Genomic DNA, 27,978 nt, shown 5'->3' on the forward strand with positions numbered 1-27,978 from the left:
AGGCAGGTGCTGCCCTGGGCTCGCAGGGGACCAGCCCCAGCCCTGCCATCCCTCTTGGCTGGGGAGCAGCAGCTGCCGGATGAAAAACTGGTCTGAGGTGGCTGCTTCTGCCTCTGATCTCCAGGAACAGGCAGGAGAGATCAGGAAAGGGGTGGGGACGGAGAGCCAGGGAGTCAGGTGGCTGTGATAATGGTTATATTGTTCGGGCTGGAATGAGGAAATTGAAGATTTCACCTGGGGAGAGCAGGGGAGGGTGGGGGGACGTCAAAGAGGCTCCATCTTGATTGCCCCTCGGGACAAGGCAGATGCAGAACCAGTCCTCTAGGTTTGCCGGCTGCTGTTCCAGCCTGGACTGTCCACCCAGCCTCCAGATGTGTGTTAGCTTAGCTGTGCCAAGGGAGGGAATTTTCATCTGGCCGTTTCCACACTTGGTCCCACAGCAGCAGGACTGGAATGAGATCAGTGCCTGTGGAGCTGTGGATCTGGCTGAGAGATCCTCCACGAGGGAAGGTGCAGCAGAGGTAGAGCTTGGTGGCTCGGATTCTCTCATGCAGGACAATGGGTCACAAGTAATGAAGATGGCAGCTGGCTTGGACACAAAGGTGTGTGGCTAAAGGGTCTGGGTCACTGGGCTGCTTCAGCACTGTGCCTCATACACCATTTCCAGGAAGCAATATCCCTTACCCTGAAACATGGACAACAGATGGGAGCCAGCTACATTTGGGAGTCAGCTAACAGATGGGAGTTAGCTACATGACAGAAGCTAATTCAGGTTTGCCACATGAGTCTTCTGGGGTTTACTCACCTTGAATTCATTCTCCTAGGAAGAGAGACTGGGTTCCTCCACCCAGTCTCCAGCAGGACTTTCTCAGTCCTACAGTATTTTATTTTCATGATTCTGCCCAGTAGTCTCCCATCTTTCACGCTGAAAGTTACAGATAACACACAGAGCTTCAATTTTCCCCTGGGGCTCCCTTTTGCTTCACCAGAGTGGCTCCCTGCAGCCACTCTGCCCTACAAGGTACAAATGAAGACAAGCACTGGAAATCAGCCTCCTGGGGACATGAAAGAGTGGAAGTGTGTACATGGACATGCTGGTCATTTGGGACAGACACGACTGCTGCCTGGCAAGTTACATCAGTAGCAAGGGAGAAGGCATTCAACAGCCCAGTACATTGGTTTGCAAATCCCTGATGGCTTCTTAATAAAGACCCTCTCTGGCGATCACCCCCAGGAGTCCCTGCACCTGGGGAAACACCTCCCTGCTGAAGACAGCAGCCATTCAATGTGCAGCCTCACACCTACCCATCTTTGGCACCTGCGGTGCTGGGGCTTCTTTGGCCAAGCAAACTTACAGCAACACCTATGCTATTGACTGATGCTATTCCTTGACTGTTTGGATCACTAGTTTTAATGCAGAAAAATATAAGCAGCTGCAGATCATCCAGAAATAAACCCAAAATAATCACTGGCTTTTGCTTTGTAGCAGAAGGAAAGTACAATTGCATTTACAGATATACGAAAGAATTAAATGGATCAAAGGTCTTACAAGTAGTTCAACAACAAGTGTAATTTGTTGCTCTTGGAATCCATACCAGTCAGGGAGAGATTTGTCTTTTTTTTCCTTTTTTTTTCCCATGACAGCAGGGACAGTAGCAGTGTGTAAAAAACAAGCTTGTTCTATTTTAAAATGTTGTGTGTACTACAGATCATTATCAAATTCCTACCTGGGCAGATAATCTGCGTAGCTGGTAAGGAAACATTTCAAATTTGGTGCCATAAAGAGTGATTCATGTTTACTCAAAGGTTGTTCAGTAGCAATAAAAAGCAATCATGCATTCAGAGCTTGTGAAGATGAAATATACAGAAGCACTCCCAGAACAACAGGGCTCTTCCCATTTCACAAGAAAAGGAACTAATGACAAGGATCTTCTCAGCACAAAGCTCCTTGGATTTAAAATGTTGTTAGAGGTGGAGTAAATATAATGAATCAAACTTCCAAAGATGATTTGTAGTGCCTGATGGAACATCTTTCATCCTGTTGCAAGACTTGGGATTTCAGAAAACAAATTATCCCATAATTGCTGAGCCTGAATGGCAGTGAGGGTAATAACAATCAGTGTCAAAACCAGTTCCATCAGGTGTGACTCACCTTGATAGGTCAATACATCTGGATGGAAATATCCAGAAAGTTGTGGATGGGCAAAATGCTCAGAAGACTCTTGTGTGAGGAGAGCTTGAGGGAGGAGTGAACCTAATCACCTAAATCAACAGGAGTTGCTTTTGCAAACTGCACCAATAACTTCTTGCCACTGTCTTCTGTTACACTGCAGTGTGCCTGAGGAAATGATACCACTTATGACTGACAATCTGAGTGATAAAATGGTCACTTCAGTGATCTACTTCATGTACACACTAAGGAAAAAAAACCAAAATACAGCACAAAAACTGGGAAGATGTAAGTAATAATTAAAAAAAAAAAACCAACCCTGAAGAGTTAGCAAATTCTAATCTTCTTTTGATGGAGATTGAGACTGGCAGCTGAGCTGGCAACAGATTTGTTTCTGTCTCTAAAGTATTTGAGGAATCAAGTGGTAATTGTGGCAATGTTAAAGATAAATTTTTGGTCCCCTTGTGCACTGGCAGTCGATCTGCAGCACACCTGTGTGACCAGGGGGACATGGACACTTTTACAGAGCCACAGCCAAAGGTGAGATTCTCATGACTGAAGCAACTGGAAGTCACCTCAGGGCTGATACCTGCTGCAAGGTGTGCCACAGCAGCAGAAAATGCACAGCAACTGAACAGCACACTGTGGGGAAAAAGAGGGAAAGGGAAATTACTCAGAGCACAGCTGTCACAGCCACTGGAAATGGTCAAAGGGACAGTAAATGGCTTTTTAATTCTTAAAAAAAACCCAAACAACACATGGATAAAATCTTCTAAAAAATAAATTTAGATGTGTATGTGTATAGAGAGATATACAGATACATGGTTATTATCATTATCTGCTATTCTTGTCTAAATCTGATTAACAGCCAAAAGTTCTCCCAAACAACATGGTGATGGAAATTGTCAGCTATGGCAAAACCCTGAGAAAATTGCTTTAGACTGTCATTTGGATACAGCAAATCAGTCCAGGTGTTTGAGGTCTTAATTATTCCTCAAGTCAAAAGAAAACAAAAAATGTAAGTTACCTTTGACTCACACTAACAAAGAGAACCATATTTCTGAAGTAATTTGCAAAGATCAGTTGAAGACAATTTAAAATCCTTTTACGTACTGTGGAAATCAGACAATGCCTACGGGTTACCAAATTTGTCTGTAGTTGCTAGGTGGGTGCTGTTAACTTAAATAAGTATAAAAGATGCTCATTTATAAAAGGCATTTTCAGAGGCAAAGTAACTTCTGTTACTCCAGTAAGACAGAGGCACAATTCCAGTAAGACAGTCACAATTCCAGGAAGAGAGAGGTGGTACTGGAGGATCAGTCCATTACTGTAACAGTAACTTCAGGAAATTGTGATAATAAAAGTTATGCAAGTTCCTCTCTGTGAAGCAACTGGATTGCATCTCCATAGGTTCCACTGGTAATTGTAAGCACCAGTGCTGCCTAATTCCCAGTCTCCAGGTCTGTCTGAGCACATGAAACCTGCAAGTGGCACCAGTCAGAAGAGCTCATGTTCCTGCGCTGTGACATTTCCTGCTGGCACTGCCCAAGATGAGGTACAAATGGTGGACACAAGCCTGACACTGAAGATGGTGGCAAGCATCCAAAGCCCACTTTATTGCAAAAACCAGGCTTTTGTAGCAGTTAGCTGGTTATCAGTTTACATAGTTTTAGGGCACATCAAGCCCAAGTCAGCCAACCACCATACACAACATGGGTATGCAGCAGTCTCCGCAGCACGTCTCTCACATCCCTGTACCCCTATTCCAGCTGAGTCCCTCTCCCATAGTCCTGTTCTACTTAGCCAAAGCAGCAGACCTGAGCCATGATTTCACAAGGGCAACAAGGCTGACAATTTCATCAGGCTGACAATTTCATCAGGCTTCACCTATACACAACAATTCCCCCTTTTCTGTTTCCTATGCAAAGGGTTTGTGTTCCCTGATGTTAAAACAGTTTGCACTTGTAAGGCCATTATCTTATTAAGAGTATTACTGGTCATCTGCTGGACACAGGATAAGACACATGGAATATAGATCAAAATCAATAAAAACCCATGAAATACAACCATGCCACTGACAAACAGACTCACAGCACAGGAGAATGAAAGGATAATGTCCAAGGTCTCCCAGGAAGTGGAAATCAAAGGCTACTGTTCTAAAGTCCATATGGTTGGAGTTCAGGGGCCGTGCTGTTTAGGCAGGAGGAAGCCCATTAGCTGGAAATGTTGACTTTGACATCACTGAATGTCTGTTTGGAAGCCTGGAACAGGGAATAACTGCAGAAGGTTAGCAGGAACACAATACCATGACAATAACATAAGGCCTCTGTTGGCAGGCAGCCCCTGTAAGTCTCCAGACACAGCCATGCTCTGGCAGTCCTTCTCCTGCTCCTGCCTTGGCCACAAGAGCTGGATGAGGTCACTTTTCTTTTTATTGGGCCTCATCCTCAGAGGCAATCGATGTTTGTTCAGACGAGCAGGCAGCCACCTTCGACCTGCTGGCAATTAAACACATGCACACCTTCTCCCCAGGAGAGTAAATCAGCTGGGCCTTGCCACTGCACATCCAGTTGGGAATCTTTATGTAGAAGCTTTTAGAAATTGGTTCTGTACATGCAAATCTTCAGAGCAGTATCACTCTGCTGGGGATTAAATTTGATGATTTGTTTTCAAAATTTCTAGTGTAAATATTGCATAATCTAAATGTTCTTGAAGAGCCCTGTGCCCTTTTTGTTTTTTTTTTTTTTTTGCAACATGCACATTTCTCACTATGAACATGAAGGCAACATGAAAGTAAAACAATACATGTAGTAAGCAGACATAGGCAAGGAAATACACTAAATCAGTAGCACACAAGAGATAGGATGGTAATTAAGAATGATACATTATCAATTCCCTAAATACTCTACTATCACCCAGAGGCTGCAACAGTTGGCAAGCCTCGTTTTTAGTGAAGACTTGGAGAACCATTCCCAGGTAAGGCTTCCAAGTTCACTTTAGAAGAAGTGTCATGAGTCCAAACTTGCAAGTCAAAGTGACTGGAGTATTGTTTTTATGCAGAAAACACCTGGGTTTATTGGTGTGCTGCCCGACCAGGTAGAGCCACGGCCTGGCCAGAGCCAAGGCCTCAGCTGGAGGGGTCTCCTTAACATACCTTAAAAACAAGCCTCCCCTTAGCAGCAGCTAGGAAAGTTTCCTACAATGATGGATGTCTTGCAGATAGTTACACAAAGATATGTTAAAGCTCATAAAGCAGGCAGCTTTGTCATTTATCCTCAGTTAAATAGTATCTTATGGACAATATCTGTCATAAGGAGTCAGTGGATTCATGTCATGACATTAAAACAGAACAAAAGTTAAAGAAAGAAACTACTAAACAGCTTACAACTAATAATAGTCATAATCTGGAATTGTTACTCATTCTTCAGTGTTACCTATGGAAGATAAAACAGCAGTGATTGTTAAAAATAATTATGTCAATTAATCAGTGTGAAACATTTACATTCATAAAGTCCTTGATGAAATTAAGGATTTAAGAAACCATATCTTCACATATTTTACACAACTTCCTAACTTATATTTTTAAACAGGTAGCTACTAATGCTTCATCAGTTATTTCAGTTGGTTTTATCTTATCTCTATAACAAAATAGCTGTATCTTGTAATTCAAATGAACAGGTATTAACCGAAATTAGTCTTAACAGAAATTAGCAGAACTTAAAATTTAACAGAACCTTAACCTGCCAGAATTTAAATGTAACAGAACTTCAAAGTAACAACATGAAGGCAAACAACTGCTTTGTAACTGAAACAGCAGTAACATGGATTTACTGGAGAAATTATAAAGGTCTGCCAAACATGTTGTGATTTTATGCATTTGTAGCAAAGATTTTTCTGGTGTAAGCAACTCTTTGCTAGAGTTTTGGTTCTGGTTTTGTTTAGTATTTTAAGTGCAGCTTTACTCAGTACAGTGACAACAGTGTAGTTTTTGGCAAGTTGCCCTGCAAACCTGCAGCTTTTTGAGATTGCCTATACAATAGATTTGAGCTTGGCCTTATAAAGGTCAATGGGATATAAATATTCAAGGCTAAAACAATAAGAACTTAGTTATATAATAATGCTATGAGTTTTACACAAGTAACTTGGTTACTTTAGTGGGTGTGTAAGACTGATAAACTGGTTTGATACCAAAAGATTCACAATAAAATTATCTTGTTAAAGCTGTGAGGTAAAAAGGAAGCAAACTGGCAATGCTGAGATGAGTTTGTCTGCCTTTGCAGAGGAATTTCACATTGTAATTATAACTAACTCTCCTCGAACAGCTACTGCAGATAAAGTTCAAGATTTGCCTGGAATGTGAGCAAAAGAATGTCTAATTTACGACTTGTGCCAACTGCTCGAAAGTTAATTGCTGTTCCGTTAACATCGACCTGAAATATTTGCAAGGAGGGATCCCCCGAATTTTCTAAGGATGCACTGTGTCTTACAAATATGAACCTTCTTGTCCACAAACTGAAACATTACCCACTTGCAAATATTTTTCCAGGTATGTAAATTTTTTATTACCGTGGTAATAGCTAACACCATTGCAACTTAGTGAAGAATAAGTGTCAATTCAGTTCAATCAGACTTCAAATCAAAATTCCTGAAAAGGGACCACACACTCCACAGGGCAAGCTCCACCAATCATGCAATATATCAGTGTCTCTGCCAAAGAACCCAGATCCTGCCATTGCCACCCATTTGCAGCTCAGCAAGGGCTAGGTGGGGTGGCTGTACCATCCAGGGGCCTGAGAGGGGACAGGGGAGCTCTGATGAGTTGAGGGGGCTCATCAGAACTCCCCTGTCAGGGAGATCAGGGGATCCAGGTCCCAGAGCAAGTGGTGTTCCATCAATGCTATCCCAGACATGGAGGTGGTGTGATGGTGGCCACTGTGGCTGCAGGGCCTGGTGCTACTGTGGGGCCACGCCGTGGGCAGGGGGATTGACCCATTCCCAGGATCTGTGTCCTGGATCCATGCCCAGAGTTCATTATCTGTATCTGTCTAGCACTCCTCCTGCACGCAGGAGTTTTTAACATCAAGGTCTCTCTCATCTAGGAAAAAGGTACAAGCTTTCCTAACCTGTAATAAAAGCTGGTCCAATGTGGAGAGATGACTGTAATACCTGTAAGGGTCTGCCTTGCCAAGCCGCCATCTGTCCCATCACTGCAATCCAGCATCCCGGTGTTTTGGGTCTGTGTGGCTTTGTTGTTGGCCCCAGACCTCTTCCTCACCACAACCCTATCTTGTAGGCAGAGGAAGATGGAATGAGTTTTGGAAGGCGGGGGGGGGGGGGGGGGTTAGTAAACAGAGGAGCTTGCATGACCAGGCAGTGATGACAGCGGCAGCAACCGCTGCGTCTCTATCGACTTTTAATCACAGCAATGAGTCCCCAGCCAAGAGATAGCCACGTCATTACTGATCCTCTGCCTGTTTCATTCCCCTTTGTAGCTGCTTCCCATAACACCTGCCCTGCTTCCTCCCATCTTTCAACAAAAGAGGCAGTCTGTACATCCACTCTCACCCATTTCTCTTGCACCAAATGAGCAAGGTGTGTAGCGCCCACTTCTCATAATGGATACCTCTCTGCTGCAATATTCACAACAGAATGTTCAAAACAGATTTTCCTTCTGCTGCAATTTGAGTCCCCATGTCTCTGCTCCCAATCACTCACCTGGAGTCAGATGTCTCTGCTTTCTTAAATCATCCAGACTTTCAGGCTCTCAAGTCTGCCTGTTTTGCTTGACTGAGCTCCACCGCTGGCTGCTCTCAGGTCTGCAGTCCCAACCCTAACACATTTGGGGTCACCATTTAATGGTGGACACAAGACTGACACTGAAGATGGTGGCAAGCCTCAAAAGCCCATTTTTTTGCAAAAATCAGGCTTTTGTAGCAGTTAGCTGGTTATCAGTTTACATAGTTTTAAGGCACAACAGGCCCAAGTCAGCCAACCACCATACACCACAACGTGGACACGCAGCAGTCTCCGCAGCACGTCTCTCATGTCTCCATACCCCCATTCCAGCTGAGTCCCTCTCCCATAGTCCTCTTCTACTTAGCCAAAGCAGCAGGCCTGAGCCATGATTTCACAAGGGCAACAAGGCCCTATTTCATCAGGCTTCACCTATATACAACAAGGTATGGAGCTGCACGGACTGTCAGCCCAACCCAGGATACTTCTAATCATGGAATGGTTTGGGGTGGGAAGGACCTTAAAGGTCATCCAGTTCCAAGCCCTCCTGCCATGGGCAGGGACACCTTCCACTAGATCAAGTTTCTCAAAGCCCTGTCCAGCCTGGCCTTGAACACTTCCAGGGATGTGGCATCTACAGTTTCTCTGGGAAACCTGTTCCGGTGCCTCATCAATCTCACCGTAAAAATTTCTCCCTAAATCTAATCTAAAACTACAGTCTTTCAGTTTTAAGCCATTCTGCCTTGCCCTACCACGACATGTCCTGATAAACAGTCCCCTCCCAGGTCTCTTGTAGCCCTGTTAGACACTGGAAGGATGCCACAAGGTTTCACTGCAGGCCTCGCTTCCCCGAGCTGAACAACCCCAACTCCCTCCCTGCAGCCTGCCTTCACAGGAGAGGTGCTCCAGCCTCTGACCACCTTCATGGCCTCCTCTGGACTCTATCCAAAAGGACCATGTCCTTCCTGAGTTGGGGGCCCCAGAAGTGGACGCAGTAAGTGCTCCAAGGAAGCTGCATTTTAATAAGCATTTGACAATATTAGTCCATTCACCTCACAGCACCCACTTTTTCCAAGTTTTATCTTGATGAAAGTTCAAAATTAATTTACTGGAAGTACAATTAAGTTTAGAACTGCAGGGGAAATGATGCTTTTGTTTTGCATTGCTCTTTGTCACGGGACAGAGCTAGCGGAACGCTCCAAATTGTGGCTGTAGGTTTGTAACAAGCACCTGTCACAAGGCTGTTTCTGGCACGCTGACACTTAACTGCTGGCCTCAAAAGTGTACTGCTTGCCATTTCCAAGCATGGGATTTTGCAATATGAAGAGGTGAAAGTGGCTGAGTATTTTGAGTCACTAACCAAACCACAGCTAACTCAACAAGGATCAAAATTCAGTAACCAAAGACTCCGAACAAGAAGGTATCTGAAGGAGGTAACCAGAAAGAGAAGAAATAAGTGACAACTTCAGAGACAGCTAGTTTAAAAGAAAATTATTGGGAGAAAAGATTGGTAAAGGAGTTTCAGGGTTATAATGACAGGAAAGTGTTTGGGATTTTCGATCACGTTTTGCTAAGGGTGTTCATTTCCGTGGTCCGAGGAAACACTGGAAGGCTTTGGGTAATGCCGGGAGGCCTTGATTTCCCAGGCACAGCTCAGCGAAACAAGTTCCCACTCATGGTTGGGCCCGGCAGTTGCGGACACAAAAGATTTCTTTAGCGAAGGCACCAGCAGAGGCGATGCGGTAACTGAGGTGTATCACTGACTCGGCCCCAGCCTGCTCTGTCCCAGCTTCAGCCCCTCGCAGATCTCACCCGAAACTCGCGGCTTTGCCCTTGGACAGCACAATTTGGCGATGTAGGCCAGGTCCTCTCCGCCGGTGGGTGGCAGGGCAAGGTCCCAGGGACACGGACCGTGGGGGTTCCCGGGGCCGGCGCTGCCTCGGGGACCAGCGCTGCCAAATTTCTTTCTGCATCGCCTGGGCTCGCCGGGACGCCGCGTCCCCGCCGGAGGGGATGGGAGGAGGAGGAGGAGGAGGAGGAGGAGGAGGAGGAGGAGGAGGAGGAGGAGGAGGCTCAGGCTGCTCGGCGGCCGTACCTGGCGAGGCCGGGCTCCCCTCGGGGGGCCGGGGGGCCCCGCCGCCCCGGGAGCGCCTTGACCCCGCCGGCACGGCCAAGGTCACCGCCCCGACGTGTCCCCTGCGCCCCGGCCGCCACTGCCCCGCCGCCGACACTTGAGAGTTTAAAGAGGCTTTTCTTCCCCGGGAGCGGCGCCTGAGGGAAGGGGAAGGGGCAGGAGGGGGCAGGCAGGAGGGACAGGCGGGAGGGGCGGGGAGAGGCTGGCAGGGCAGGAGCCGGGCGGGGTGCTGGCTCCAACTGGAAAGGAACCGGTCCCAGCCCAGCCGGGGAGGCTGCGGGAGAGCCGGCAGCGCCGGGCAGAGCTCGCCGGCCCCAGCCCCGGTCCCGGTCCCGGTCCCAGCCCCGGTGCCGGTGCCAGCCCGAGCAGCCGCCGCCCGCCATGGGCACCGCGCCCCCCGTCAGTGCCGCGGCCCCGGGGCGGGCGGGGGGCGCAGCCGCGGGAGGGACGGGGGCTCCTGGCGGGGCAGGACCGACTCCGTGGCAAATGTGGGACGGGAGGACTCGGAGTGGGACCGGCAGCCTGGGCGGGGGTCAGGGAGCGGGGGGTGAGAGCAGCGGGGCTCGGGGAGGATGGGGATGCAGAGCCGGTTTGTGCAGCGGGCATGGCCTCCCGGAGCCACGGTCCTGCTGGGCGACTAATTCTGGGTTTGTGCTGTAGAGCGGGTCCGTGAAGGCAGGCAAGATGCCAGAAGGGGAGAAAATGAGACAATGTAAGCAAGAAGAGGAGCAGCAACAGAAAGAAGAGGAGCGGGAGGGTCTCATCGAATTCTACAGCTCCTACCAGGAGCTATTTCAGTTCTTCTGCAGCAACACAACCATCCACGGGGCTATCCGCCTGGTGTGCTCCAAAAAGAATAAGATGAAGACAGCCTTCTGGTCCGTCCTCTTCTTCCTCACCTTCGGCTTAATGTACTGGCAGTTCGGGATCCTCTACAGGGAGTACTTCAGCTACCCTGTCAACCTCAACCTCAACCTGAACTCCGACCGGCTGACTTTCCCGGCCGTGACGCTGTGCACCCTCAATCCGTACAGGTAAGACTTGCAGAGATGTTGAGTGCCTTGACTTTGATGGGTGCAGGACAAAAGCACCTACTCTGGTTCTCCTCGTGGTCCTCGACTGTTGTAGCTGTGCTTTTCAGAGGCCTTTGCTGCCGCGGGGCACTCACAGTAAGGCATGTGAGCTTGGGCAGCTCTGCTGGTGGTGCATTTAGCAGGCTGCGATGCAAACTGCCGCAGGGCTAGAGCAGATTAACCTCTCTCCTGCAAGGTAGCCTCCAGCAAGGGGTTAGATTTACAGCTGAGGGCAGGAATCACCCCAGCAAACTCTGCTGCACGTCTTATTCAGAGCTGTTTGTGTGCATCCAGCCCTAAACCTGCTGGTCTTCTCTCCTCCCCGCTCAGATACAGCGCCATCCGAAAGCAGCTGGATAAGCTGGACGAAATCACCCACCAGACACTGCTAGACCTCTATGACTACAACATGTCTCTGCCACAGAGAGACTGGTCCACGTCGTCCTCACAAAGGCGCAGCTCAAGGAGCCTGCTCCATCACATCCAGCGCCATCCTCTGCGGAGGCAGAAGCGGGACAACTTAGTCAACCTGCCAGAGAACAGCCCCTCAGTGGACAAGAATGACTGGAAAATTGGCTTTGTTCTGGTGAGATCCCTAGAAACCCCATGCCCTACCTACTCCAGTCTGCCTGGCTACTTCTGTCTTGTTAGACCCTTGGCCATGCCTTTCCTTGTGCAGAAATCTGATTAATCTCCACCGGCTTTTGCTAATGACAGAGAGAAGCGGAGCTGAATCCTTTGCTCCATACAATCCTGCTCCCCAAATTCTATCCATGTTCCTGCAGGCCCCAGGGGACATGTCCAAGTCAGTGTAGTCTCTTCCCAAGAGCAGGAAAACCTTGTCCTTCTGAGGGTACATCATCCTTGCTGCTGCTTTTGAGAGCAGTTTATCAGCACCAGCTGCTGCATTGCCCAACAATAGCAAAGGAGAAAGTATTTGATGGTCCTGGGCCACCTGAGAGGTGATCTTGGTCGCAATTGCTCCTAGCTAGCAGCTTCCTCGCCCCAGGGTATCTGTGTTTGCATTTAAAAAGGCACTGCAGGACAAGCTAATCGCTCAGCAGCTAACTGGGGTACCCACAGGATCACAGACGTTTTTCTGGACACACCCTGAAGGAAGGGCTCCCCACGCAAGAATTTAAAGCTCCTGGTTGAATTTATGTGCATATTACCCTGTACACCTTGCTGCCTCCTGGGTCTTACTCAGCCTCGCTTATTCACCTGGCGGTGCCCTTCCACCGAGGAGCTGCCCTGGCTTTTTTTTCCATCTGATCACCCGTTGGTCACACACAGGAGTCCTGTGGAACTCTTCACTTCCCCCGTCACCTGCCTGTGCTGAGGGAGCGCAGCTCATCCGCGGGCGGAGCCTTGTCTCCTGGATGAGAGGAATTCTCTGACACGGCTCTTCCTCTTCTTCCTCTTCCTCTCAACAGTGCAATGAAAACAACGACTGTTTCCACCAGGCGTACTCCTCGGGAGTGGATGCCGTGCGGGAATGGTACAGCTTTCACTACATCAATATCCTGGCGCAGGTGCCTGATGCAAAAGCCCTGGACGAGTCTGACTTTGAGAATTTCATCTATGCTTGCCGCTTCAACGAGGCAACCTGTGACAAGGCGTAAGTAGTGGGAACATGCCTGGAAACACTTACTTTGTGCCTGGGGGCCAGGGAAATCAAGGAACTCACATTAGAGAACCTCTTTTCTGAGGTGGGATCATTCCTTGTTCCGTTTGGATTTGAAAGGTCAAATGATCTTTCTTGAGTCTTTCCTGTGGGTTTTGCATATCAGGGCCACAGGTTCTGTGACCTGGAAGTATGAACCTCAAAGGATGGTTTTGCCTTTTTCTGGGTTTCACACAAATGAAATAATTATACCAGTACAAACACCAGGGAGGGCACAGATGCACAGCGTAGAAGTATTTTTATTCTACCCTTCACAGTGGTAAAATGGTGCATATCAGCCCACATGAAGGAATAAGAGAGATTTGACACAAAAAGACAGTAAAAACATATCCCACTTTTCTCCTGCCATTATTGGTCAAAAAGCCCCAAGGAGGTAGTGGAATGAAAACGATCTGCAAGGAAAGAAAAGGGGCTAGGAAAATCTAAAAGCTTCATCAGTATTAGGAAGATAATAGTAATTGCTAGCACTGCTAAAACCCATTTGGGCTCTGAAAAGCAGCATGAAAAACCTCGTGTAAAAACCTGTCCAGCTCCAAGACATTTTTTACAGCACTTTTTAATTGCTTTTCCCTGTTCACGAGAGTTTACATAACAAATACTGCCCATCTGCTGTAAGCCCCTGTCCCTGCTGATGGAAAACAGAGTTGTTCCTTTCAGAAAGCCCTTCCCCTTGGGTTTGCAGCCCTTCTCACTCTGTTTCTGTTCTCCTCTCAGGAACTACACCCACTTCCACCATCCCTTGTATGGCAACTGCTATACCTTTAATGACAACAGCAGCAGCGTGTGGACATCCTCGATGCCTGGGATCAATAATGGTGGGTGAGAGGCACTCTTTGGTGAGTAAGCTTGGCTCTGTTTTCCCTAGGAGTCATTATGGGCATCCTGCTGTGCTCAGTACTGGTGATGGCAGATTGCAGCCCTGCTCTGTCTCGCCCAAGCTGGAGAGAGCAGTCTCACGGATGTGGCTGCCCCTCACCACTGCCCACTGAGCTCTCTCTCCCTCATCAGTGCCTGATCCTTATGCTCTTTGTGTCCTCTGGGCTTGTGCTGGCCCTTCCTCAAGTCCTCTGCTGAGCCATAGTGTTCCTGGTCTTCACCTTCCCCATTTCCCCTTCAAGAAACTGACCTGTTTGTGTTCCTAAACTCCCTGAAAGCTCTCCAGACCACATCTTCAGGCTTTTCTTCCATCTGGCTTCAAGTTTCTCCATGAAATCTCTCTCAGTTCCCAGTTCTGTCTTTTTCTAAGCCACAGTAATGAAATCCAGTTTTCACTGGCCTCTTCTGGAGCCTCCAGCTTTTTCTCTGGCCTCCTTCCAGCCACCCTCTATTGCTGCCAGGCTTTGGTGCAGCCCTGGTTGATGTCTGTCTTCTCCTTTATCTCTTTCAGACTTCCTTCTAAGCATCCTGCTCTCCCTTCTCTGCTGCAGCACAGCTGGCCATGACCTGCCTGGCTCTCTGGTGTTCCCTCAGGTCTCTCGCTGGTGGTGCGCACTGAGCAGAACGATTTCATCCCTCTGCTGTCCACGGTGACAGGAGCCAGGGTCATGGTCCATGACCAGAATGAGCCAGCCTTCATGGATGATGGGGGCTTCAATGTTCGTCCTGGCATCGAGACCTCCATCAGCATGAGAAAGGTGAGCAAGCAGAAGGGGTGAGAGCTCTGGATGGGTGGTTTAACTTGGTGGACCTGTGGTGTGTGTTTAAGGGAAAGGACTAATCCTATGGAGTGAAGGGAGAGGAAGAACAGTTTGTTGGATTAGATGAGAAGCATTTGGCTACAGTTTATCAGTGAACAATGAAATGGAGGCAAGCAGGGGGAGCTGGCATCCTGAGGAAAGCACAAAGAGCAGATACTGATGGATGAGCAGTGTGTGGTTGGGAGAGTGGGAAGAGGACAGCAAAGTGGGGCTGTTGTGTGCAGTGAGAGTCTGCTCTTGCAGGAGATCACCGAGCGCCTCGGGGGCAGTTACAGCGACTGCACAGAGGATGGCAGTGACGTGCCAGTGCAAAACCTGTACTCATCCCGCTACACCGAGCAGGTAACTCACACCTGTACTCATCCCGCTACACCGAGCAGGTAACTCACACCTGTACTCATCCTGCTACACCGAGCAGGTAACTCATACCTGTACTCACCCCGCTACACCGAGCAGGTAACTCACACCTGTACTCATCCCGTTACACCGAGCAGGTAACTCACACCTGTACTCACCCCACTACACCGAGCAGGTAACTCACACCTGTACTCACCCCGCTATACCGAGCAGGTAACTCACACCTGTACTCACCCCGCTACACCGAGCAGGTAACTCACACCTGTACTCATCCCAATACACCGAGCAGGTAACTCACACCTGTACTCACCCCGCTATACCGAGCAGGTAACTCACACCTGTACTCACCCCGCTACACCAAGCAGGTAACTCACACCTGTACTCATCCCAATACACTGAGCAGGCAACTCACACCTGTACTCATCCCAATACACCGAGCAGGTAACTCACTAAGCTGACCCCTCCTGGGTCACGTTGGTTCTCCTCTTCCCTGACATGCTCCAGCCCCCTGACGGCCCTGCCTTTCCTTGGGCTCTGTCAATAGTGATTCAGGCACAGTGGGTTTGGTTCCCTTGATCAGCCTTTTCCACCTTATGTGCCTCCCAGGTCTGCATTCGCTCCTGCTTCCAGCTCAACATGGTAGAGCGCTGTGGCTGTGCATATTACTTCTATCCCCTGCCCAGGAGAGCAGAGTACTGCGACTACACAAAGCACAAGGCCTGGGGTGAGTGGACAGCAGGGACAGCAGAGCTCGTGCCCACCTGAACCTGTTTGGTCCAGCCCACATCCCAGCACATCCCATTGTCTTCAATGAGCTTCCTGATGTGAGACATCCAAAAGACAGTCTTGCCTTGAATGATTAGCCCCTTGTGGAAGGAAACCTCTTCTGGGTTCCCCTTGCTGTCACATAGCACCTTTTGTCTAAAGATACTGTGAGCTTACCTGGATTTACTTTCTTTGCTGTTCAGGCTACTGCTATTACAAACTCCTGGCTGAATTCAAAGCTGATGTGCTGGGCTGTTTCCACAAGTGTCGGAAACCTTGCAAGTAAGTTGATCATCAGTCAGGCAGGAAGATTGGAAAGTGTTCCCAGAAGTGTTGGGAAGCATTCACTGATGGACAGAAGCTTGAGTGAGAGGCTGAGCCCCAACCTGAAATGGCATTTCTCCCATCAGGAAGCCAAAATGGCTGAGGAGCAGCGTGTGGGTTGGCCTAGGGGTGAGCTCCCAAGGACTGTGCATTCCACATGGTGGGAAGTGGGTGGAACTTCAGCATGGGAGGGAATCTCCAGGTGTGCCTGGGGATGGTGAGACCTGGCCCTGTGGCTCCTAGAGCTTCACCAGCTAACACAGCCTCCCCTTGCCTTGCAGAATGACAGAATACCAGCTGTCAGCTGGATACTCCCGCTGGCCTTCTGCTCTCTCAGAGGTAAGGAGAGGGTTTCCTGGCTTCCCAGCACTGCTCCCACCGTCCATTTAGTCCTTCCTCAATGGGTACTAAACCTGCAGGAGGTGACTGTGATCATGTGACACAATGTTTTGCACTTTCATTTCAGGACTGGGTTTTCTACATGCTTTCACAACAGAACAAATACAATATCACATCCAAGAGGTGAGAGCCCCTAAACAGAGACTGTGTCCAAACCAGAAACCCTCCCAGTGGAATGTGTGTGTTGGAAATGTTAAGAGTTAAGATTAAATTACTAATGGGAAGAGATCAGGCATGGGACCTGTGGACAAGGGCAGTGGATTTGAGTCAGAGTAGATATATAGCGAGACTTCAGCAAGGACTGGGGACCCAAGTGAAAAATTTTGAAAAAGGTCAGATGCTGATATGAAAATAGTAAGCCCCAGCACTTGCTGTGTGTTCTGGAGACACAGTAGGTGCTTGTGGAAAAGTGGGAAGGGGAGCTGTGCGGGAGCTTTTGCCACAAACACTGGGTTTTACAGTACGGTGTCAGAAGTGCACTGTAAGTACCAAAGACTTTATTTAGTGCAGAATGAGAACTGCAGAGATGGGAGAAAGCCTCTGGATAGTATGTGTGGGAGAAGCACAGGGGGCAGAAGGGGACAATTAGGCTTGGTGAAGAAATGCAGGGATTGAGCAGTTTGGGTTACTGAGTGTCATCTCTCACTCACAGGAACGGAGTTGCCAAAGTGAATATCTTCTTTAAGGAGTGGAACTACAAGACCAATGGGGAGTCTCCAGCCTTCACGGTACACACTTTACTAGCATGTCTTCTCTGGCCACCCATTCCCCCATGATGTCCCTCCACTGTGGGAAGCTTTCGTTCCAGCAGCATTGCTGGATATTGTTTCTTTTCCTTGGGTAGGGTGAGGGAACAGGCAGGGAGGCAAAGTCCCAGATGAGGGCTGTTGTCACTGCTCTTTCTCCATCTCCTGCAGGTAGTGACTCTGCTGTCCCAGCTTGGGAACCAGTGGAGTCTCTGGTTTGGATCCTCTGTCCTGTCTGTGATGGAGCTTGCAGAGCTGGTTCTGGATTTCATTGCCATCACGTTTATCCTGGGATTCCGCTGGTTCCGCTCCCGGCAGAAGCTGCCCACGGCGGTGCCCCCCATGAACAGCCAGGATAATGCCGCTTTCCAAGACGAGGCACCGGCGCTCCGTGCTCCTCATCGCTTCACCGTGGAGGCCGTGGTGACCACGCTGCCCTCCTACAACAGCCTGGAGCCACGTGGGCCAAGCAGGGATGGGGAGGAGGGACACGAGTGAGGCAGCAGCTTCCTGCACTGTTCCACTGGTGGCTGGCAGCTGGAGCAGAGGCTGCGCTCTTTGTCTGTGTTTCCTTCTTTCTGGGTGCTGCACATGGACCACAGCAAAAGACAGCTCCATGGTTGGCCTGGGCTCGTTGCTTTCACTTCTGTAGGCACATTCTTCAGTCTCATAAAATACTGTTGCTGTGGGATCACCGGGGATGAGAGTTGATCTAGTGTATGTGTGGGGGAGATGTCCTCCAGATTTCCTTATGCTCTGTGCATGTGCACACCTACATGTGCAGGCATGCTTTCCTTTCCCTCCAACAAGGATGCTGCCACAGTTCTGGTCTGTCATTAATTAAAGAGGTTTGGCAGGTGTGACTGGCCTTCTCTGTGGTATGACAAGGAACAGGAATGGAGTCTTAGCTAGGGTACAAATCTCTCAACAGGCTGAGCTTTGTTAAGCTTTCCCTAAACTGGTTGCTCTTTCCTCATTCTTCATGAGCTCTGATCCCAAGACTGTGTCACCTACCCTCTCCTCCCTCCAGGAGAGGCTCCTTGAGACAAGAGCCACTGGCACGATCTCAATCTGTATTACGCACAATGCTCTGGAGAGGTGCTCCAAGCTTGCTGCCACTCCCAGGTCCAGGACAAAACACCCCTGGCAAAGTAAAGGCTCCCTTTTCAAGCTGCCTTTGTGACATTGGTAGATCTTGGATGTCCCCCCTTCCTTGGGACACACCATACATGTGTACCTTCAGCTATCTGATTGTTTGCCAACAGCTCTGGGACAAATTGATCTCTACAATTGCTTGACCCTCCCTGTTTTCTACCTGAGGGAAACAAAAAGTTTGGCAGGATTATGAACACCCTCCAAAAATCCCAGATGTTACCTCTGCTGCAATGGGATCCTGCAAGAGAGGCTCAGAGCAGCGCAGGCCATGCAGTGCATGTTCTGCTCCTCCCAGCCCTTGTCTGGTCCTCCCACAGAAACTCTGCTGAGCCTATTGTTCCTGAGGGAAGCACAGGAAACTACTGCAGGCTTTAACCAAAAGTGCTTCCAAGGAAAGCTTTAGCCTGTTTGATTGGACCATGTGGACAAAAATGGTCCTCTTCTCAGGGACTAACTGGGGGACCAACTGGGGGACCTTTGTATAAGAGAACACATTTCTTGCAGAGAGCTTGCCATACTCTTCTTACAAATACTCAGACTTATGCTGCAATGGTGTTTGCTCTGCACTTTATGGGGTATCAAGAGAGCAAGGGTGATGTCCTTAAAAAACAGGATTATCTACTTCACAGGACAAACAGAGATACCAGAATTTAAGCAGTTTAGGCAAAGACCTGTGGAACCCTGTAACTAGTCACACTGTGAACAGACACTTTTGAATTTAAAAACTACTTAATCATAACAAAAGAAAAATTGAAGCTGTTTTAAAATTTAAGGTAGATGCACTGCCCTTGGGAAGCTGGAGGAGTTTACTGCAATATCTAAATTGTTGCCTAATTTTTCCCTTTGATATGCTAAGCACATGCTGGTTGTACTGCTCTTGCTTTGATTACCTAAAAGCACTTTCCAGTCCCCAGCAGAGAGTGATTTTATTCTTCTTCACATACACACACAAATGCTATGTTCTTTATTGCACAAATATTCCTGCTTTTACAAATTTTATCCCAGTGCCCAGCTGATAATTCTTGTTTGAAAGTGAAGATAATGTCTCTCTGCTAGGAATAGAAGCTTGTAATTTGGAGGTGCCCTTCAGCAAGGGTGGCAGCCCAGCAGGAGGGAGGGGCCTGAAAAAAAGCACTTAGAGGTGTGGAAACCTGTATTCCTCCTTGGAGGCCTCCCACAAGAAAAAAAAAAAAACAGTGCTTCTGCAAACATGAAAAAAATCTGGTTTCTAAAAGTAAAAAAGAGTGAGCAATGAATGAAATCTCAAAATTGTCTCTGCAAAGGTACTTCCATGTTCTGTAAAAACACTGCCCAAGAGGCAGAGGTAAATGCTAGGTTTAGTTGCTCAAAGTAACTTTGGCCACAATTAAAATACAAAAGGCAGGCAGTTAGACGAGCTAGGATGCTGCAGCCAGTTCTTGGTCACAAATTCAGTCCTGCAGACTGATGCCTTGGGTGTTTTCTAGCACATGAATGAGCAAAAACCTGACACTGGACACAAAGCTGTTTGCTTCACAAAGCTACCTTTAGATCAAGAAAGGATAAAGAGCAGGTGCAACACCTCAAAACAGTCTTTGTATACCATAAACATACAGTGATTCATATGGTAAGCCTGATGTTTCCTCAGTATCCAAAGAGTAAGACATGATTCTTCACATAAAGAACCATAAATAACCTTGTAATAACCATAAAATTGATGAGACCTGCTGCATCATGCATAGTCAAGTGGGTGATTAAAGCAACATTAATCAGAGGCATAACTACTTGAAACAGTAAGTTCTCTTCATCAATAAAGAAATACAGCTGCAGAAGGTGGTGATGTATTCCCTGGGGGAAGCTTGAACCACATCCTATCTGTTCCATAAGAGTGTTAAAATGCAAAAAAAATAAAAAGGGCTTTGACTGATGAACTCAAAAGTAATGGCACCATTCAGGATAGCTGTAAATCCAGAATTAAAAACCTGTACAAATGTGAAGAAACAGTTATACAAGTTGGTAAATAGATGAGCCCTCCCTGTCCTGTGAATCAGTGCAAAAATTGCCATCTTGGGAGAAATCAGGGGCTTGTTCCAGAAATAATCCCCACATTTCTTGTAGGCTGACAAGACCACAAATGAGCTCAGCAGATGTAGAGTGAGCTTGGTCTGGCTGAAAACAAGAGCCCAAAAATGAGAGTGTTTCATGGAGAACATGAAAAATTGGAGAAAAGGGAAGAAAGCATGCAAGTTTGGGGATCTGCAGGTCAGCAAAAGGCAAATTAAAGGTCTGAGCTGGGGAGAATTTGTACAAGAGGAGAAATTGAGGGGATGCTCAGTACTCATAGGTGTGTTAGAGGCATAGCAGAGTTATTTTGTGGACATGGAAAACTTGCAGGAAACAGCTGAAGGTTGTGTCTTTTTGGGCTGGGAACAGATGCCAAACCATTGTTTTTCCACAAGAATTAAGGTAATAGAGGAAAGGCATGGAAGTACAACATAGTGTCTAGGGAAGCTAGAAAAAAATGAGAGAACCATCACTTTGGAAAATAAACAATATATTTAGAAGAACAAAACTGTGCCTGCTGCAGAGTTTGAGAGAAGCTGGACAGATAGATCAAGGATTGTCTGCACAGACTGAGGTAAAACAGAGAAGGAATTTGAAGAAAGGATTACCAAGTTCCTGGGACAGGTTCAGTAAAATCTGCAGGGTTACAGGCTACATCAAGAAATGGAAAGGGCAGTAGTGCTGCTGGCAAAAGGACACAGGGGAACCACAGAGATCAGGAACAGAGGCACAGCCACATTCAGTCACATTTTTCTGTATTTAACAATACGCAATATTTAAAGGGAGCCTGTAAGCATAAGAGGGGAAGGAGCCTTCAGCTTCCAAGTGCATGCTTAAAAGCACTGAACTAAAAAGAGCTTATAATCTTTATTAAATTTTTCATACATTTATGGCAAATTTAGTTTTAAAAAATAGTACAAAGGCTTTTGGAAAAGAAGCCTCTGAGGGAAGACCATAAAAAGAAAGTGTCATTTAGTCCTCTGCAGAAATCATTTAGTGGGTCGGTCTGTGTACTGAAGGAAAGGACATTATGAGGCTGTTCATATTTGAAACCTGGGGAGCAAGTAAGGGTGTTCTGTGTAAGTGTTGTACTCTATCTCAGGCCAAAAATAGGTCAAATATTATCAGGAGTGTGGAGGCTCAGTATCCAACAGACATGGCTGAGCTGTCTATTTGTAAAACCTGTATCTTTATCTGTTACATCTCTCAGAGCAATCATTTGTTTAGAGGTCAGAACAAAGATTAAACCTCCCCCTTACTACCTTCCTTCACCAAGTTAAGGCTTCCAACCCCAGTGGATACATCAGAGCAGGGACCTCTGTCACTTCCCAAGGAAGCCAGGTTCATTAAACAAGTGTTGATGCTGCATTCCAGCTGTGAAGAAAAATCTGTCCTGCCCATCAGCATTTGGCTGCTCTCCAGCTGAGACAACAAACCCCACTACTGCTGAGAGCCTGCACCTGGCTTTGACCAGCACAGAAACACCTCAGGAAAGGCCAGAGCAATGCTTCAGGCATCTGGAGATAGGAAGGTTTAGGGTACATCCATTTAGGAGCTGTACAGTTGAGGCTTTTCTTCCGTCACATCTGAAGACATCAGGATGAAGCAGCTGATATGGGAGCTGCATTTTGCACAGAATGGTTTGGGTTGGAAGTGACCTTAAAGAACATCTTAGCTCCAACTCCCTACTACAGACAGGGACACCTTCCACTAGACCAGGCTGCTCAAAGCCCCATCCAACCCAGCTCTGGACATCTCCACAGATGGGGCATGCACAGCTTCTCTGGGCAATCCATTCCAGCTCAAAGGCATGTTAAGCATGTTCCATGTTTAAAGGCAGACCTTGACTTTTTAATTAAACATTCAAAGAACTATTCTCCCAGAGCCTTGGCCTTGCTTTTGGAGCACATTTAAAACCCTGTTTTGTCTGGGATAAGAGAGTGCAGGAGCAGCAGAAACACTGATGCAGGTAAGGATGGCACCACAGAAGAGCTTCCAGTAGAACATGATATTTTCAGTGCCTAACAAAGGATTTATAGCTAGACATTCAAGTCTTTGCAAACAGCCACAACATGACTCATGAACTGGGCTCAACCCTGGGGCAACTTTCAGCAGTATGTTCAGCCCCAGCTCTGTGCTCCAGAGCAGCTGCCAGCTTTGGAAAATGAGCATTCAATCCCCAGCTTTGGCTAGAGACTTGAACACTGCATCATCAACAGTCCAAAAATGCATCTGTCCTTTGAAAACATCTTCCCTATCCCCCTACATGAGTGAGACTGAGAACTGACAGGAACGCAACACAGAACTTGGCAGGAATTGTAGCACGACTCGTTTGTTCAGGTTGTGCAGGCCTGAACTGTGGGGAATTTTAGACTGTACACGCTGCTTTAATCCACCAGCCAGTCCAGACACCCTCCTTTCCCAGGAAGGCTTCCATCTTTGAAGAATAAGTCTAGCTGCCCTGCTCCAAATTCACCATTGAGAGTTGCTCCAGTGTGTTCACTGTTCTGGAGTGGATTTTGGTGATGTTTAAGACTGGACAAAGACTGATCATAAGGGAACCAGAAGCCACATGGAAGACTGGCTTACAACCTAGCTTTTGTAGCAATAAGGGCAGATAAGGGCATGAGTACCTAATTTTAAAAAAAGTCTGCAGTGGACAAAGCTCTGTTATTTCCTTTTAATGAGTTTCCAATGTACAGTGAAGTAAAACAAAGGGGCACTTACCTTTACTCCAGTCATGCTCCAATATATATTGTGAACAGCATCCTACTCTTGGAGGTCTTCATTTGGGTCCTGAACTTATATTCCAACACCAATGAAGAATTGTTTTCTGGGTTTGAGGTTATTGAAGTCCAAAGGCAGCACAGCCTGAGAGGCAGAGCTGCCCCTAACACAGTAATGCACAGAAGTCAGTCCCCTGAACAGTACACTAGCTGGACATTCAGTCGCTGAAAGTAGATTTGGCTTGGGCAGCCTCTTCCCCCAGAGCTGCTGCTTCTCACATCTTGTTACAGACTTACCAGAGTCACTCCAGCACAACTGGAACTACCATCATTTTACAATGGAAAAGCAGCCACTGCTTTGAGGGACACAACTTCAGGTATGTGCATGCTATGGAAGTCACAACAAAAAGAAACTCCAGAAGTTTGGTATCCCAACCCCTCCCCACTCACTGACAGACCAGACAGACTCAGTAAGGTGGTGAATTGTGTTTCTTAGAGACCATTAAAAGTACATGAGCTGATTTCTAGAACATGCCAGAGGAGATTACAGTTGTGTTTATAGAGGAAGTAAATAAACTGCACGTGCATGAGTGGCTGTGATGCTGTGGGCAGCAGAGTCCCTTGCTTTTATTAAGAGGGCCTTGGTGATTTGTTTTGCCCATGCACAGAGACACAAAGGAGGGGAAAAGGAGCAGAGGAGGAGGCAACATACAACATCTGAGAGAAAGAAATGAAAGAGACAGCCTAGGGGGACCTCAGTTCCCATAGAGACAGGAGGAATGGGGCACCAAAGGCTTGTTTAGAAGAGTTCAAGAGAATTGCTGGTCTGGGGGCCTCAAGCTTGTAAAAGCCTACCCCCTAAAATGAGAGCAGGAGGTGGCACAAGCAGGCCCTGGCTCCTCTTCAGCAGATGCACTTCTGACCGTCCATCCCATCTCAGCTCCAGGGAATTAGGGAAGTGCTCAGGGGACGAGGGCTGCTTCACTCCAGATCTTCATCTCTGCCCTCCCCCAAGTTGGAGAGCAATGGAATTGCAGGGAGATGAACTCAAATGAAAATGCTGGGCCATGGAAGTGAGCATGCAAAACCTAGCCCCTTGCCAGGTGTCCTGGGAGGCAGAAAGGGGCTTCCCCAGCACATCCAGTGAAACAAAAAGCATCTGCTCCTCCCATCTTTTGTACTTTGCTCCTATCTGGGAACTCCAGTGATGTCCTCCCTGCCTGAACAGATCTCAGTGTATTCCAGAACAGAGGCAGAGCTTTCTAAACTAAAGGAGAACCCTCTTTCCAGTCTAGGTTACAGGCTACAGCTCAGCTTGTTAAAAAAAAGTTAAAAGACAAGATACACATTCCTCAGAAGACTCTACAGAAACAGGGCAGCTCATTTAACCCATGTCTGACAACCATTCAAACAACTCACAGCTCCTGTTACTTTTGATGGAGAAGAAAAAGGGAATCACTCACAGAAAGCCACAGCCACACATTTACTTCCATCAGAAACCACCCTGGACCTAAATTCAAGAGAACCTACAGCAAGTAGGAGGATTCAGTTTGATCAGCAAGATCTCTAGAGGCATAAGTTGCCAAACTGGGAGATCTGATGCCACTTTGCAATATCCATGCCCAGAGCACCATTTCCCTTTGAATCCCCAGCTAACCATTTCAAGTGTTTTCTAACTCCTGCTGAAAGTTAGGGCTTTGTGGCAGCAGAAACAGAGCAGATATTCTTAATCAGAAAGCCATGCAGCTCATTCAGCCTCATCTGGAATACCTCCAGCCCCTTTCACCTCTATCTGCTGTGGCAGTGAGCTTCCTCGACCTTCAACCCAGTCACACAAAAGCAAAACACCAATTCCCATTCTGCCACTGCTCCAAAGTCTTCCTTCTGGAAAGCTACAAGATAGTAGGAAGCTACAGGGTCCTGGCTTGTGTGTGCATAGATGAAAGGCATATTTGACTAATTGTTGTTCATTTGTTCCTTGTGGAGAGAGGCTTTACTCCCACACATGCCTTTCAGGTAGTAGCAATGCCCCTTTCACTGAACTGTGTTTAGCCTGCTCCACTTGACTGAGGTAATTATGTAGGTCCTCCTTTATAAAAACTGAAATGGCCATGTTCAGGCAGAATAAATCATTTCTTTGAGTGCTCACCCCTCCATGGCTAAAGAAACCTACATCACTAGGTGTAGCTTAGATGGCTCACAGCCACTGGCCAACACAAACTAGCTTTTATTTCAGAAGCTCAATGAAAAGCTCAAGTCATGCTGCCACTCCTTTTAGGCAGAACACTAGAGGCTCTCACATGCTGCAGTCCTTCATCCCAAAAGGCACTGTGTTAAGGCATTCTTATTTTGCTAGAGTTCACACAGGCACTATTTGACAAGCTTACACCCAAAAATAAACACAAAAAGTTCTCTGCAGAAGAGAAGGAGCAAATAGCTACCCACTCTTCCTCAGCTTCCCTTTCCTCTAAACTTAGAGGATGCTCCCTAAAGCTGCAGCAGCTATTGAAAAGGCTACCTATGTTTAGTAAGCAGCTCAGAGTCCTATACAGAAGATAAATTAAAATCAATAAGGAAATGAATGAGGAAGCTAGGTGAAAGGGAAGGAAAGGAAAAAGAGGCAAGAAGAGACAGGCAAGGTAATAGGGGACAGGAGGTTGCAGACTGAAGGAGCTACATTTAAGTAAAAAAGTAGACTGGAGACAAAGCAATAAAAAAAAGAAAAAAGGAAAGAACAAAAGGGCAAGTTACACCAAAGGTCCCTCAGAGAACTCCAAACCACCCACCAGGGAAGGAACTTGCCAACCCACCTACTCCAGTGTAAACACCCCTCATACTTACAGGTTTATCTGACCCGGCAGGCAGAATTTCCCATTTCTACAGTGATGGCATTCCCCATTCCTCATACTACTAGGTAAAGCATACAATTTCCACACTAAGTGAGGGAGTTCCAGCACTTCTACCTCCCTTTCCCAAAGACTAGAGTTGACACTTACATAACTAAGACCCTCAAGACCTCAAAACAAAAAGGAAAAGTTAAGAGTACTCTAGAGCTGGTATTTCCTCACCTTTGAGCCTGAGGTTTTTGGTACTTACTTGCAATCACCACCACCACAAGGGCACCAATCACTCCCATCATGATCATCATCTGAAGAAAAAGATTGTCCAAGAGCAATACTCAGAACAGATTGACAAGCTCCCATTCTTCCTGACAGCCAGGGAACCCAAGCCAGACCTCAAAGGCAAGACAGCCAAGGCCTCAAAGCCCTCCCACAGCGAAAGAACCTTAAGCATTTGAAACTATTAGCAAGTCCCAGTTACACTTGAAAGCTCTGCAGGAGAGGAGTAGCCCAGCTCCCTGCTGACAAGGAGGTCATGGCAATAGGAAGCTCACCTTGCAGTTCTTCCACCAGTACTTCCTTTTGAGTTTGGCCGCGCTGCTCTCGAACACCGAGGCGCCGGCCTGCAGCGCGTCTGCCCGGTCATCCAGCTCGGACAGCTTCTCGTCTCGCTGCAGCACCTTGTCTACGTTCACACACATTATATCAACCACCTGCAGAGGGAGAGCAGTGGGAGCAGTTATATTGTTAAAGACAGCTGAAAATGTAAAAGGAGTTACTCAGCCAATAATCGATGTTGCAATACTATCCAACAAAAAACATGAGCAAGAGTGGGGGAAAGATCAGGGTAAGAAAGAAGTGATTTCAAGTCATTGCCTACTTTGGAATGAAAAAAAAATCCGAGAGTAATTGTTAAAACATCACTTCAAGTACACTTCAAGCAGGTCCTCAGCCTCACATTCTCATCTGCTTCTAAGAGCTCTCCATTCCAGCAGCAAGCCAAAGCTACCCTCCCTACGAGAGGAGCCCTGTGCTCACTCACTCCCGGGAGCTGCAAAATTTCCTTATCAGTTTCGTGCTGCTGCCCCGGTGAGGCACACAGGCGCTACAGCAGCCAAGCCACAGGCTCTGATCCCGGGAAGCCGGGCAAGGGTTCCCCACATCACTGCACACAGCGTTCCCTTGGAGCAGCCCGCAGGAGTTAAGAGCTGTCCTGGATGCCGTACAGCTTTATGCCCATAAGAGATGCGCGATAACGAGGTACCAAAACAATCTAGCAAGCCTGGTCCTTGGAAGTCATATCTGGAATGAAGTGGCTTTTAAACATAAAGCAATCTCTCCTCCAATTTCTTTAATAGGTTTGCCACCCTATTTTTGAGTATTCAGCATTAATTAATTTCTGGCTTTGGCATGACAAAAGGAGCCACCCCCTCAGCGCCAGACACGGGTCGGGAACATCGCTGCTGCTGCAGAGCGGTGTGACAAGAGCCCAGGCACCCGTCAGGGCTGGCAGAGCTACTGACCTCCTGCACTTGTGCCTGCGTCTGCTGCAGGCGGCGATTGCTGGTCAGGTTGGGGGGAGCCCCGGGGGGACCCCCACCGGGGGCTGCCCCCTCGGGAGCGCCTCCTTCGGGAGCCCCTCCTTCGGGAGCGCCGGGAGCGGGCTGCTGAGCCGGGTCAGACCTAGGGGAGCACACACATGAGCCAAGGGAAACATCGGCTCGAGAGAGAACCCCCCAAGTCCACAGGCACCCCAGTGTCCCCGGGCTGCAGCAGCGCTGGCAGCAGCCTCGGCAGCCTCGCTGGATCCCGCCGCATCGGGAACAGGGAGACCCCAAAGCAGGGGCAAGCCCGAGGGGGCAGCGGGAATGGAACGAGTCCCTCGCCGAAAGAGCTTGCGGGCGCGGTCGCGCCACGCACTGCGGCCTCCCGGGGGGAACAGCGACCTGGCCGCACGGACATGACCGGGAGCCGGGGAAGGAAGGTGGGAAAGAGGGACAGGGAGCAACGCGGGGGCACCGGGCAGCACCGGGCTGGGCGCAGTGGTGGCCGCCGGCCAGGCTGGCTCCGGCTGGGCCCCGCACATCATCCCCACTGGGGCACGGCCCATGCACCCACTCACCCACGCAGCC

At 48.0% G+C, this 27,978-nt stretch overlaps 2 protein-coding genes across 2 annotated transcripts; one reads left to right on the forward strand and one right to left on the reverse strand.

Annotated features, from left to right (window-relative positions):
- Positions 1 to 10,282: 10,282 nt before the first annotated feature.
- Positions 10,283 to 17,922, forward strand: SCNN1A (sodium channel epithelial 1 subunit alpha). Its single transcript, XM_058825516.1, has 13 exons — positions 10,283 to 10,436; positions 10,698 to 11,071; positions 11,441 to 11,696; positions 12,544 to 12,728; positions 13,509 to 13,609; positions 14,265 to 14,428; positions 14,735 to 14,833; positions 15,455 to 15,572; positions 15,817 to 15,895; positions 16,219 to 16,276; positions 16,404 to 16,459; positions 16,989 to 17,064; positions 17,254 to 17,922. Exons 1-13 carry the CDS (start codon positions 10,419 to 10,421, stop codon positions 17,578 to 17,580), a joined length of 1,911 nt encoding a protein of 636 aa, XP_058681499.1. The 5' UTR covers positions 10,283 to 10,418; the 3' UTR covers positions 17,581 to 17,922.
- Positions 17,923 to 23,602: 5,680 nt separating this feature from the next.
- Positions 23,603 to 27,956, reverse strand: VAMP1 (vesicle associated membrane protein 1). The gene is given in 6 exon segments (XM_058825554.1): positions 23,603 to 24,470; positions 24,473 to 24,516; positions 26,103 to 26,154; positions 26,401 to 26,559; positions 27,370 to 27,529; positions 27,733 to 27,956. Coding segments are annotated over 6 exon segments (723 nt in total). The 3' UTR covers positions 23,603 to 24,386.
- Positions 27,957 to 27,978: the final 22 nt, after the last annotated feature.

This window comes from Ammospiza caudacuta, chromosome 2, assembly GCF_027887145.1.
Source record: "Ammospiza caudacuta isolate bAmmCau1 chromosome 2, bAmmCau1.pri, whole genome shotgun sequence".
Lineage (NCBI taxonomy): Eukaryota > Metazoa > Chordata > Aves > Passeriformes > Passerellidae > Ammospiza > Ammospiza caudacuta.